Below are 13,863 nucleotides of genomic sequence, written 5' to 3'. Positions count from 1 at the left end.
ATTTTGTGTAATGAACAAGAGCATTTGACAAAGACAGCATGTAGAATCTGCCGTGAATTCATTTGTTGTGCAGCGACACCGTGGTTGTAATATTTTCCATCGACGTTATCCGCTGGGTGGCGATAAAGGGTAATATTTTGACAAAATTCTGCAGCCAAATACTTTGCTTAGTTTAGATTTGTGTGTTCTTTAAAATTATTGAAATGTTCCGTTGTTTCAAGCCGTCCCTCTAAAGTCCTTTAGTTTCTAAATTTTATCAAAGTTCTTTGGCTTATGGTCGTCGAAAATAAACGATCATATCTAACAGGGCGTTCGTGACAGTAAATAGAAACAATTAACACAAAAAAAGTATGTCGGTTATTTGGTACAACCAAGCTTCTTAATATCATGCTCTCCGAAGAGTAATATGGTTGTTGGGTTATATAATTTAAATTTGCCTGCAATGTTTAACATTTTAATTTAAAAATGTTTGCCCCTAAATCTTGCTTACTTCAATATGGAGTCAAATCTTTCGGTTACAAAAATACCTGTCATGGTGTGGTATTGACTCCTTCAGTGCAAACCGAAACATTGTATTAGTGCTGGGTCGGGTTCGGTCTCAAGGATATACGAAACGCAACAGTAGCCGACCGAAACACAATTAGACAATGCTGGAAGATGATATGACCCTGTGAACACAGCTATGGCAGAAATCAACGACCTACTGAAAACAATGACAGTGGTAGGTTTACTTAATCCTCCAAGCGGGGGATTTGGCGTTTATACCGCGCGTTCTTCTATTTTTAATGACGCTGCTCTGAGTGCGAGCACCCAGGAGTACGCGGCCAAATAGAAAAATAAATAATTCATCACTGGCACGGTGTAGTTTCTGTTTGTAGACCTCCGGCATTCTTGAATTATGCATGGCACAGTCTCACTTCTTCCTGATTAGCAAGCCCAACAGAGCGAATGTCTTTCTTTGCAGCAAACCGTCTGTCGTACTTCAACTAAAATTAGCTGCGAGTCTATTATTTGTGCTGACCAGAAAAGAAAATCTGGTTTGACACATATTACATTGACGCGGTCGCGTTTCAAGCTACACACAGAAATAGATGACTTGAATCTAAACTTGGTTTGTATTGATCGCCCAGCTTGTTGCTTGTTTTTGATGGATGCCATTGTTTGACCCTGTTGTTGACAAAAGTAGCCTACACAAGACATGAAAACATTTACAAGTTAACCATTTATACCAAAATTGTTAGCCTACGTTGCACCTTTTCGATTCACTAAACATAAAGCTAAATTGTAATGTGAATATGTTCCCGAATTTATACATCATTATATAGTGGAACTACTTCTTAATGATCTAGGTTTAATGTATGAAATAAAGTGGATTTAATAAAGTTTCGCGACCCATGATAACTCGATAACCTTTTGCAGAAACGCAGCCAGAATGCAGAAAAAACTTGCGTGCTGCGTGGTCTTTTCGGAAAGTTTGACAAACAGTGGACCATACATGATGCAATAAACAACTTGTAATGGTCGCCTAATAAAACAACCGGTAAATGGTCGCCTAAAATCGTACACCTACTGCAAATTTGCAACAAATACAGATATGTTTATTTCTAATCCCCGTATTTCTCCAAGGAACAACTCTTCATTCCAACTAACAAGCCTACAAATGGAAATCCGAATGAAATAATTTGATTTGCTGGGTATGCGGGTGCGAGCTGGTTGGTGCGGTCGTCGCGGTTTTTGCATTGGTATATGACGAAGTTAAGTTAAGACCTCTCTTGTGAGTTCCAAAATAAACTCATAACTGTCCGTCACACGAGAATTGAATATGAACACAAGTACGAGTTGTGAAATACAGTATCACCATATATCGTCTCAGCACGCTGCGCTGATGGTTTTCAACTTTTTTTGTTTCGTAAATGAAATTATGACTATAGGCTTGGGTTTTAATTCATTACTTACTTAAAAATTTTAGTTTCTACTTTTTCACCATTTGCCTTATCGTATTCAAGTAAATTTATTTTTAGAAGATCCAAAAGCTGGAACTGCATTGCTTTTCGCAGTAGAAAACGTAATATGACATGACGTGTTCATCAGAATACCTATAGAAGCAATGTTTCAGAAATTGTACGAAATTTGTTGCTTGCACCCAGTCTTAATCAAGACCCAATAAACACCCTGGTAGTTTGATACTGCAGTCTCCGCCACCGCAAGCGAACCGGATTAAAAGTAAATCCTTACAGGATGGAATAATAAGTGGCGTTTATCCCAAGGGATGTCTTTCTACAAAAACTGGTAATTCGCAGCGGCGCCCTGATTATACGAGAAAATTTGTTGAAACTAGGTCGTTTACAGAAAACCTATTTGGTATTAAAGTCATGCTCTAGTTATTAGGCTCGTTCAAGTAACTAGTACAGGTTTTGATCGATGGCGATTGCCTACCCGAGAGCGCAATGGCGCATCTTATATCACTTTTGCTGACAACTTTCAATAACAATAAAAAAAAATTTTACTCCTTTTTTTCTTACGCTAAATCTGAACACATACGTATCTTAATGAATAACATCTTTATTTCAAAACATTTGCAGCAACTTCAAAAACAGTGTTTGGGAGGCATACAATTACAGAATACGTGTAAAAGTATATGAGCAGTGGATAATGCTGAAGTCTTCAAAAAACAATTTAATTAGCCACCAAACATTCCCTTTTTAAAAAGGCGTGAAAAACAATACAGATATAAATCACATTAACACCCAAAATATTCTATAAACCTTGCTTTTTGAGCAGCAGCGTTAGATACTCATTTGCTATAGTGTTGAAATGTCAGCTAATTTTGAGCACACAACAATAAAGAGAGCGATTGCTTAAACATTGTATGGAATGACAGAAATTTGGGGAAAAGTGCTTGCAATGCTTCCAAATGTGCATGTAGATCACAATGTGTCAGAGTAATTGGAACCACATCACTTTGACATCATCATGTTCACAAATTCTGTGAGGAAAAATACAGCAAGTTAACAAAAAACTGGATTGTTGTGTGAGCAGTTACATTGCCACAAGACCGGGATGTAAATTTATAGTCAAGCTGTAAATTTCCAAATGTATATCCGCATACCTTCATAATTAACTTGGCCATCTCCATCAACATCAGCCTCTCGAATCATTTCATCAACCTCCTCATCAGTTAGTTTTTCTCCAAGGTTGGTCATCACATGACGGAGTTCAGCAGCAGAGATGAAACCGTTGCCGTCCTAAATTAGAAACATTACGTATTAAACATTGATAGGCTAAGATTGCAATACCAAACACATAAGGCTTTTCAAAAGCCGAAGTAACAGGGAAATACTACAAGTAGACATCACAATGGAAAAGTACAGCAGGTTTCCTGGCAACTCCAATCAATGGCAAAGGCCGACAAAAAGCACTCTAATGTTGACAAAAGCGCTTTCATATTTACACACTCAGTGGAGTGTTTGTGATGAATGTTTGCTTTTGGGATGGGTTAAATTGGAATCACTTCAGCTAGTGAAATGCTCTTACTATTAAAGAATTCAAAATGCAGTTTATTTTGCACACACATAGCCAAACATATCATCACAACACTTGTGTAATTAACCAACACGCTGACTTTGTCAACTTCCTCTATTACCTTATCAAACACCCTAAATGCTTCCCGAATTTCTTCCTCACTGTCAGTGTCCTTCATCTTTCTGGCCATCATTGTAAGAAACTCCGGGAAATCAATGGTTCCATTTCCATCAGCATCTACTTCATTGATCATGTCCTATAAAAATGTTTTTTTTCAATATCTGGTTTTTGGTTTTCAATATCATGAAGCGTTTAGTGGCCTTACAAAAATATAGGAGTTTTTACTGTCAGGATAAAAACATACCTGAAGTTCTGCTTCTGTGGGGTTTTGTCCAAGTGACCTCATGACAGTTCCCAGTTCTTTGGTGGTAATGGTGCCATCGCCATCCTTGTCGAAAAGGGAGAAAGCCTCTTTGAATTCAGCAATTTGTTCTTCGGTAAGTTGGTCTGCCTGTTAAGTATACATGGTAAAAACAGTTTCAATGCACAGCACTATGTTTTAAACCTAACTCACCATTTTAGTTAAAGATTTTTTTCTTGAATCTTGTTCAAAAACAGTTGCCTACTATCTACACTGTACAGAAAACAAAAGATTACTAAACGCACACTTTTTTAATTTTCAGTTTACTGTTGTCCATGACAACACATTTGGCACAGCGTATATTACGTCAGAGGTAACTGCTAAATATATCTCGTAAGCATTTCGGTTTGAAGTTGGCCTACGCTTTCTTTGAATGGTCGACAGACGTTGGTTTTTGGCAACGCTCACTTCTCACAATAAGGTCGTCAGTCTTTTACTAACGGTTCTCTTGTTGTGTGACATCCTTTTTAGTCTTGAAGAAACTCTCTTGACTGGTGGCAGGCACATCAATTTATAAAAGAGAACACCAGGCGAGCAAAAAGAAGGAGCGTTCGTCGAACAGCGTCGTTGAAAAACAACCGGTGAACCGCTCCTTTCACCGAGCGCGCTGATTGGTTCATCTCTACCTGCAATGCGGGGATGGATTGTGACGTCACAGCGCGGTTATTTCTGCTTGAGGTATCGATTTTCAAATTAACGGAGCTTGATATGGATTGGCAAAGTGTCGTAACATGCTTTGCTCATTTGAAAATTGTGCCTGGCTTTGATTGCAAGTTGCAAAGTGGGCCGTGCGCGATTACCTCAGTAATGGATTAGGTTACTGTCGGCGGAAAAAATACACCCACCGGGCCACGTGGTGTCGGTTGTAAAAAGATTAAACTTGGACTTGTAGTGGATACATGTTAATTAGTGCAGCTTGATGAATAATGTATGATGCAACCTTGGTTTTGTCGCAAAGACGTTGTATGTTTTTTGTCCAATGAAGTTATTGGCAATGCTTAGTTATACTAGTATGTAGACTTACTAGTTTTGAAATGCTTGTGCAATGCATTTTGTCCAAAGGTCAAATATGTAACTAGTTAGCTGTTGCCTGTTACATATAATTGTGTCCCCTTTGTATTAGTTTAAAGTTGACTTAAGGTTAATTCATTAACGTTCAGATTTGTTTATCAGCAAAGCAACCATTTTAACAAATATACAATGGATATTCTCGCCAATTTCATTTGCGCTCCGTTAAGTGATCAATTCTCCGAGCGCAAACCAGTTTGCTGTGACTCTTGGGAAATGAGTGTTAGGGCGTTACAGATAAAATCCAAATGCTCACCACAACGTGTAACATGATTGCGTAAACTTTAAATGTTTGTGACCGTTGTTGCCTGCGAGGCGTCATGAGTCCATGTTATACGCAGGAAGCGACACAACCAATCCCTGTCCCAAGTAAATTTCGCGGTTATAGCGAAAGTAGACTAAGACGAGATCCTATTCTAAATCTCTTTCGAAGTATAATCCAATTGCTAGTGATTCATTTGTTGTTGGTAGGTCACGCGCCAGAGCACACATGAATTTTCTCTGAACATTGTGACGTATTCGTCACGCACTTGCGCACAAATGCTATTCAATCCTGGATCCTCAATGATCGAAGATTACTGCATGGCGCTTTTGGAAATAAGACTGATAATATGCGCTTGAGCTCTCTGTTTTATTGCCTTCATAAGTAGACTTCTAATTGCCTAATATGACACGTGTGAGTGAAAAATTTCGTCCAGCCCTAAACTACGAAGCTTTGCATGTCACAACCTCCCAGGATGCAGTAAACAATTAAGTTGTTTCAACTTTTTGACCTTTTGTATATAGTACTATAAGCCAGGCCGGTGCTTCAACTCGCGCGAGCAGTCGTTCTGCACGTCATAGCAAACAAGTAGTAATAGGACCATATTTGAGACGTTGGATATACAAATACATCAAAACACCCCGAATAACAACGCTTCAAATCTACCACACAAATATTTTTCCTGCGATGTTTATTTTATTTTTAGTTTAAAGAGTTTGATTATTCCCTGTATCATCGCTCGCCAAAACCTGAATGATGAACGTTATATAGGCAAAACATCGGTTGGTGTTTTACCCAACGAGGGCATCTTTCGAAAAGAGTGGTGATTTATTTGTTAAACAATCATCCTTTCGGTAAATTCTTGAAGAATGCTTGGTATAGGTTCTACCGATATTGCTAAATCGCTTTTTTTGAAGAATACAAATCTCGCGCGTCACCTAGCGGCAATCATTTTTAAAATTAAATAACACTTCATGTTCTTTTGTTTTAAATCAGACTGACAGTAATAACACGATACGAATTCGAGTTGACTCGACATTTTACAGATACCTTTAGCTAGATTTCGTGTGATAAATGTACTGGTAACGAGTTTTCTGCCCATTATTCTAAATATAACGGCATGTGCAACTTTCTTTGTCACAAAAACGTTGTTTATGTTTCAAGTAAGGGTTTGCATGCTGACTTAATAATTACATATATGAGTCAATGACCACAAAAAGTAATGGGAACTAACACTGGTTCATGGAAAAATAGAACCACATCAATACAGCACGGTGGTTTAAATATGATTTAGGCCCATTGTATCAGGGATTCGGTGTCAATGTTCGCATTCGGCAGAAAAATTCGGATATTTTTTTAGCCTATATTCACAAACGTGGTTCCGGCACATCCCTATTAACCCAACATGTTTAACAACCGATTCGCAAACACCTTGCACGAACCCCCTGAATGCCAATACTACATGTGTACCTTTATAGTTAACTAGGTCATCGCCATAAATTTCTGCCGCTCCAATCGTCTTTATTAGGTGCCAAAATACTTCTTGTGTGTGATCTTCAAATAAATAAAAGCCAAAGCTATAACTTGGACTGCGCAGATGGATGCAGTTGTGTTTGCTGTGCAGTTTCCATCCAAGTGAATTCTAATTAGCCAAGCAAGGAAAATCAGTTAAACTGGAAACTATACCTTCAACTCGCGAGGTTTTGGCCTTATGCATAAATGAAAGCCTTAACAATTGCAATATAAAGCAGTACAATGTCCCACCATACTCATTGATTAATATTAAATTGGTACTTATGTTCTTCTATAATGTCTACATTAATCGTAGTGGATATAGTAGATGTGAACAGGGCACACATTTTCATCCACGGACTGAAAAGGAAAGCGGGCCAATGATCCACACATATTTAAAGTGGGCCAAGAGTCTTTGATCTCAACAGTCTCAAATACCATCATGTTCTGTGAAATGAAATGGTTATTGCGCCTTAGAGACAGCATTTACCAAGATTACTGCCCTTCAATTTGCGCCCACATGCTTCTACGCAACGAGCGCAAAGCTGGGATCGATAAAATGGATTAGTTTCTTTTTTATCTCAGCGTGTTGTAGAATACCACCCCCTCATGGGCATCAACAAAACACGCGACACGGTTTTCGAACATTTCCTTTCGCTTTCTAGCGTTATAAAATATAAAATCAATGCGTCGCGTCGTGATTGGCTGATTCATGCCCGCATTGCTCTATATTGCAAGGGATGGAAAAAGTTAGCTAACGAGTTACGTTTTGCGCTTTTACGTTTGCGCCATACTTAATGGACAGAGTTTCCAATTTTCCAGTTTCTAGTTACCAAGATCTATTTATTAATGAAAGTATAGTGCTGAAAAACATAAAAGTGCTTGTTTCCGAGAAACGTGCGAAGTTAACATTTGTTTGTTTCTGATAGTAAAACTGTTTGTTGGTTTCAACAGTCGGTTCTGTAGCGAACATAATTTTTATGTGCACAAAAGCGGCTACTTGGGTTGAATTTTTAATAAGTGCCTAAACTTCCTCGCATCTCATCAACCGGCCTATGTGTATATATACGTATATATTAGCTGAAGAATTTGCCTCAGCAGGTGTTGTAACCCTGTATGTAAGTGATACACGATTTCGAAGAAAAGTTTTGTTGCTTTAGTTTATTTTTTAGTTTCGGCGAAATCTCCCAACTGATCGTAACAAAATCGTGGGTTTTACACACACAGTTATAAAGTGTGAAGAAACGGACACCCTGATGTTATAAACAATAACAGAAGCAACATACGAGAAAACAAAATCAATAAATTCATGCATTTTTGATCAAATTGAGCGCCACGTTTCAGGCAAACAGGATACCACGGCTGGTTTGTCAAACTGCAAGAGCTAAACAGTTATCGACAATCTTAACCACCATAGCAATCATTTTGTAATAACTGCCATGGTTACACAAGGTTACAACACTTTGACCTAATTTCAAAGAAGACGAATTCAATTACTTCTCAATGCTTACTCTTAGGCATATATGTGACATTGCACGTAGCCTGTCTTTTAAGTTAAACCATCACTGCTCAGCACAGGACAACCTGCATAACATTCAACTTACGTAAAAAAAATTCGTTTAATTGAATGATATACGGACGGTGTGTAAACAAGATTTGTGTTATCGTAATTGTGCCCTAAAAAAGTGACAAAACATCTCGTGCAGACAAAACATAAACATGTGTGGCAGTCCCAGGGTGCTGGTGCAGAGATTCACTACGTTTTTAAAAACACCCAAAACAAAAACTTGCTGTCCAGCTTAACGGAGTGCAAGGTCGAGCAGCAGCAGTTACCTATTTGCTATAGTTTTGAAATGTCAAGTAATTTTTAGCCTCACAACAGAGAGGCGAAACATTATTTAATCGTTGTTTGGAATGACAGAAATTTATAGAAAAGTGCTTGCAATGCCATCAAAAGTGCATGGAAATCACAATGTGTCAAAGGTGGTTGAAGACAGATCAGTTTGTCGTCATCATGTTGACAAATTCTAAAAAAGTTATATAGAATTGTTTATGTCAGCTTATATAAAAAAACAACCGCTTAACAAGTTGCAATTGTTCAATATATCTGTATACCTTCGTAATTAACTTGGCCATCTCCATCAACGTCAGCCTCTCGAATCATTTCATCGACCTCTTCCTCGGTAAGCTTTTCTCCAAGGTTGGTCATCACATGTCGGAGTTCGGCAGCAGAGATGAAACCGTTGCCGTCCTGTATTGTGACAATTTTTAAACATAGCAGCGTCACATATCTGAAGTTTCTCAATTCATGCACACTACAGTTGCGGTTAGACGGGCTTAGTTGAGGTACACAGGGGAAAACGATACCATTTTGGCCTGACGATACTTTCCGATTCTGTTAGGTTCCGAGATTATTTCGCTACACAACGATTCGCCTATTCGCGTGATGGCGACATGTAAAGACCATCCAACATTATGTACCGATAGGTTAGCTCGAATGTCGCGTATGTTTGTAAATATGATCCACAGTAGTTGTTACCTTATCAAAAACACGAAAAGCCTCGCGAATTTCTTCTTCCGAGTCTGTATCCTTCATTTTCCTTGCCATCATCGTGAGAAACTCGGGAAAGTCAATCGTGCCGTTACCGTCAGCATCTACCTCGTTGATCATATCCTGTGTGACAAGTAATATGTTCCATCAGTCAACGCATCAATACAGCAATGCAAAATGTGCGCTATAAAGACTGTACTGTCTGTATAGGCTACGATTTCTTTCGATATTTTGACCCTTTTGCATACATACAATTGCGTTGGCCTGACTGTTATGCCGTAGGTACAAGGCCATAAAAACCCTTAGTGTATATTTCCTTACATTCATTTATGTGTGAAAATCAGAGAGGAAAAATGTCCTTGAGAGTCGAAATATTTGTTTTTTATCTGTTTATGCAGTAAAATATGACGACATATGCTTTTCATTGCAACCGGTGTCTTAATTGCGGTATAACAGCGATGAGAGTGTTGAACAAAGACTGTGGTATTCTGAAGCAGGTGTCTTTTTATAATCCTTTGGTGCCTATGAAGGCGAAGGTCGGGAGCTGCGTGAATAACTTTCGGCAGAAAACGGATGAATTATTCAACGCTGAAAGCTTGCGGCCGATAGTAACAATAGTGCGCTGATGTCGTTCACCTGTAGTTCCGCTTCTGTCGGGTTCTGTCCAAGGGACCTCATGACAGTTCCCAGTTCTTTGGTGGTAATGGTGCCATCACCGTCTTTGTCGAAGAGGGAGAAAGCTTCCTTGAATTCTAAACGAGGTCGAACAAAATGTAAATTTTGATTCATTTGATTTCCGAGTTGTCATTGACATATTCGGTCGGATCCACATTAAGAAGTAATTACTATTCATCATACGAATGCACTGCGCGACTCCCAGTTTATGCGGTATTTTTTGTGTGAACCTCATTTTGTACGTTATTTTAGCGTTTAGTCACGTGCCGAAGTATTTTCCTCCTACCTGCGATTTGTTCTTCATTCAGTTGTTCGGGGTTTGCCTGAAAGATAACAGAACATTTTATTGGGCGAATTACTTCTGTCTTGGTTAAGATATAGTTTCTTAAGTTATTCAACATTCAGACTCGAAAGTTAAAACTATTTACGATTGCACCCTTTTTCGGGTAAATCACGAATGTCCAAATTCGGGCAACGCTTCACTTAAATGGTACTTAACGGAGATGTCTTTTCATGACTAGGCACAATAATAGGCGAGTCTAAATGTCATATCAGTTGACGATCAAAATTTCATGACTTTGAACGTGACAGGTCCATACTTACCATGATTGTTGTTCGGATGAAAGCTTAAATCTGTTTGTCAGAAATGCACGTATACTATGTATGCACTACAAGTCTGCAAAGCAACAATTAATATCTCATTCCTACACCAAGAATGTAGTTGTTACATTAGTTCGAAAAATTATTCATTGGTGTTGAGCTGGAAGCTTATAGCTTGGTATCTGGTTAAGTGAGTATTGACAGCTTAAGCAAAAGTAGCTTTTTTCGCAGGGACCTTCTACGGTGACCATATCTGTCACAAATGCTTGAATTTTAATTCCTTAAACGTTAACGACCATTGCTCCTTTCCCTATCCGTGACGATGACACGGTCTACATGTTGTCAACAGGAAAGGCTTTAAAAACGCTCGGCGCCCAGCTTGCATTGTGCGTTGGTCCTAGTCATGTATTATATTTACTTGTGCTATTGTTTCTGATTCGTGCATTGTTTCATTGAAGCGTATCATTATCAAAGGAGAAAACGACCGACGTACTGGTTACAGCGTTCATTGTGCGAAAAAATAGTTGTAGCGCTTAACAAATGAAGCGAAAGTTGCCAAATACAGCGAACAAGATCGCACTCGCCCGCTTTAGTTATTTAACTGTCTCCAAATAAAACATAGTGACTGATCTCAATATTCTCAAGTACCACCTTATCCTGTCTCTATAGTAAACAGTCTAATAGCTCTACAAACTTCACAGAATGTATATTGCATTTCTTCTTGATCGCAAAAGCCAGATACAGTAAAAACAGTCGGGGGTATTGCCAGACAGCATCTACCAAGACAGGATCTGATCACTGTCTCCAACAACTGGCGCGAATGCTTATATGTATCGAGCGAGCAAGCAACCGTGCAGCTGAAATCGATAAACATCAAGGCGTCTCTGTGGTGGTCGAATGCTTTTTCTCTCTCGCGGGTGCTGTCTGCTGTTGCCTCCTTCGCCCACCACGCCCTCTCAAGCACAAACAAAATATGCGTCGTGCGAGTCTCGTTATAAGTATTTCGTTACGCTTACTAGCCTTGTAAAATCAATGCCTCGCGGCGTGATTGGCTGACATATGCCCGCATTGCGCTATATTCAAGGGAAGGAAAGAGCAAGCGCACGAGAGTTGCTTCGCCCCCATTCATCCGGTGTTTCTACACATAACAGGGGTTGCTCATATATAATGTTTTCGGTTCATACACTGGCTGCTTGGCGACCGTTGCGTGGAAATTACCTGATTAGGGCTCCGTTAATATGACTTTTTAAGGGGTTCCTTTATTCACTAGCACCCAATGAAGCGATGTTATTATGTGAATGAATAACAAATATCCTTTCACATATCAAACTTATTCCATAGAGCTTAACGAAAAATAACCTATTCCTTATTTTCCACCCTTATACTTTGGTTTACCGATTTAACTGTGTAACAAAGGCAAATGTGTTCAAACAGAACGCGTATCCTATCTAAACCATTCATAAGATTCGCGTTTCCTACTTCACGTGCAAAGGTATACGGACTCGCTTGACCTGAAGATTATTGTTGAACAATTAAACAAGCACACGTCACAGACCGTAATTGTCAAATCCATTCGAGCTGTGATTGTCACAACACGGACTGCAGATGTCAGTCTGCGGACGTCACAAAGCCTGCTGGCAACATCGACATCTGCAAGCAGAATATACATCTGGTGGTAATAACCTGCAGCATGTGGCAGTGAAAATATTACTCCTTGCTGTCGTCTGTTTTGTTCGACTTTGTTTAAAGAAGTGACTTTCTAGGGTTACCATACTTGTCAAAGCGCTATTCCGGACATAGTTATATGTCAGTCATGTTGACAATTTTTTAAAGCATTTTATTGCAATAACCTTTTTTACAGGCTATTATGGGTTCCATTGCCTCCCGGTCGGTCTTTTCCGCCTGATTCTTGACACGTCCGGCAAAATCCGAACGTCGTCTGGCAACCCTAAAGTATTGGCGCATAAATATGAACAGAGTTTGTGCATGGATTATACACCGCGTAAGAGTTATATGCGAACATTTGGCAAAACGTTTGGTCGTATTATCAAAACCTAATCCCAATGCGCAGTGCAAGACAGAACAAGAGAAGTTCAATATTAAACAACTTTTGTACAATAAGTGGTGGCTCCAAAGGACAAATATTGCCTTTTGTTACTTCCCCCATTTTAACGATCTCGTGGAAGTGGTCGCGCCGTTAAGTATTAAGTAAACGGTAAAACGGACTATGCCGGCAATAAATCGTCAACCGCAAGACCAGTTTTTAGAAGCCATTTATTGACCGTTCTTGCTGATATTCATGGTTATCCAAGGTTAAACTACAGACACCACGTTATTTTGTGGTGTCCTTTTGTTTCATTCTGTCTAACGCAACGTCCAGTGAGCTGTATATGTACATGTTACATGCGAAGTTCTGTCGAAAGAGTTGTTTGGAAAGAAACTCAAACACAAGGGCTTTCAGGCGGCAAACTCTTGTGGATTAAATTGTACTGAAATAAACCCCATGAAGAACATATCAGATCCCACTTATTAATCGTATATGTTAAACAAATATCTCATATTGGCCATAGTGTTTCCACCTTGTTTTCTCCGTTTTGGTTGCACTTAGTTTGGTGCCCAACGGATGACGGTGATTGTATAGTCACCACAAAGTGGAAGTCTTTGCTTGGCCGTTTGGTCAGCAAAATCGTCTGAAAGTCACACCAGCTGCACTGATGAGACCTTTTAGGTCGAAACAGTGGCCATCTGTCTGCAGCTTATACACAATTCATATTATTGGCTCCACATTGCTTAAAATATCTCACAGTTTTAACAAGTTACGCGACAAACAATTTTCCAAATTAGTTCCATCACAATCCATCGATTTAATTCTACCAAAATTACAAATATTGTGCCGCCTGTTATCACAGAAGATAAAGCTTTGGTGCGTATAATCCCTGTCTGTGCTAATTGCTTTATCGATCGCAAGGGAACCTGCAGGTTGATACGAAGTTTGCCACCATAATTTTAATTGAAATCTGTTTTAGGCCCTGCTATATCGGACCCAAATTATAAGAAGGAATGCATTTGGACCAACATGATGGGCAGTCAATAGAAGTAATACCGCGAAAAAAAAATCATTTCTTTCAATGAACAAAAATAAATATTACGCCTTTGTGAAGCAAACAAGTTACCCAAACTTTAGGAAACACAGGTTTACTTGTAAAACGTGCAATAAAAACCCCCTTAGAAAACATTTTACCCTCATTAATT

At 39.1% G+C, this 13,863-nt stretch overlaps 2 protein-coding genes across 2 annotated transcripts; both read right to left on the bottom strand.

Annotated features, from left to right (window-relative positions):
* Positions 1-2,542: 2,542 nt before the first annotated feature.
* LOC145889592 (calmodulin) lies at positions 2,543-4,239 on the bottom strand. Its single transcript, XM_082980571.1, has 5 exons — positions 4,097-4,239; positions 3,887-4,033; positions 3,644-3,778; positions 3,110-3,245; positions 2,543-2,986 (listed from the first exon to the last, which is right to left on the bottom strand). Exons 1-5 carry the CDS (start codon positions 4,097-4,099, stop codon positions 2,958-2,960), a joined length of 450 nt encoding a protein of 149 aa, XP_082836697.1. The 5' UTR covers positions 4,100-4,239; the 3' UTR covers positions 2,543-2,957.
* Positions 4,240-7,940: 3,701 nt separating this feature from the next.
* Positions 7,941-10,735, bottom strand: LOC145889416 (calmodulin-alpha-like). Its single transcript, XM_082980368.1, has 6 exons — positions 10,615-10,735; positions 10,298-10,334; positions 9,973-10,088; positions 9,325-9,459; positions 8,901-9,036; positions 7,941-8,812 (listed from the first exon to the last, which is right to left on the bottom strand). Exons 1-6 carry the CDS (start codon positions 10,615-10,617, stop codon positions 8,784-8,786), a joined length of 456 nt encoding a protein of 151 aa, XP_082836494.1. The 5' UTR covers positions 10,618-10,735; the 3' UTR covers positions 7,941-8,783.
* Between the last annotated feature and the right edge of the window lie 3,128 nt (positions 10,736-13,863).

The sequence above is a fragment of the Ascidia mentula genome, chromosome 2 (assembly GCF_947561715.1).
Source record: "Ascidia mentula chromosome 2, kaAscMent1.1, whole genome shotgun sequence".
NCBI lineage: Eukaryota > Metazoa > Chordata > Ascidiacea > Phlebobranchia > Ascidiidae > Ascidia > Ascidia mentula.
The sequence above is the reverse complement of the archived record's forward strand: the minus strand, read 5'-3'. Positions and strand labels throughout refer to the sequence as shown.

Excerpts from the sequence above, each read along its gene's own strand:
- LOC145889592 (XM_082980571.1), bottom strand. Across the intron at positions 3,246-3,643 it reads CATTTAGGGTGTTTGATAAG|GACGGCAACGGTTTCATCTC; the intron begins GTAATAGAGGAA and ends TTTCTAATTTAG. Across the intron at positions 2,987-3,109 it reads TGGCCAAGTTAATTATGAAG|AATTTGTGAACATGATGATG; the intron begins GTATGCGGATAT and ends TTTTCCTCACAG.
- LOC145889416 (XM_082980368.1), bottom strand. Across the intron at positions 10,089-10,297 it reads GAATGAAGAACAAATCGCAG|AATTCAAGGAAGCTTTCTCC; the intron begins GTAGGAGGAAAA and ends GACCTCGTTTAG. Across the intron at positions 9,037-9,324 it reads CTTTTCGTGTTTTTGATAAG|GACGGCAACGGTTTCATCTC; the intron begins GTAACAACTACT and ends GTCACAATACAG.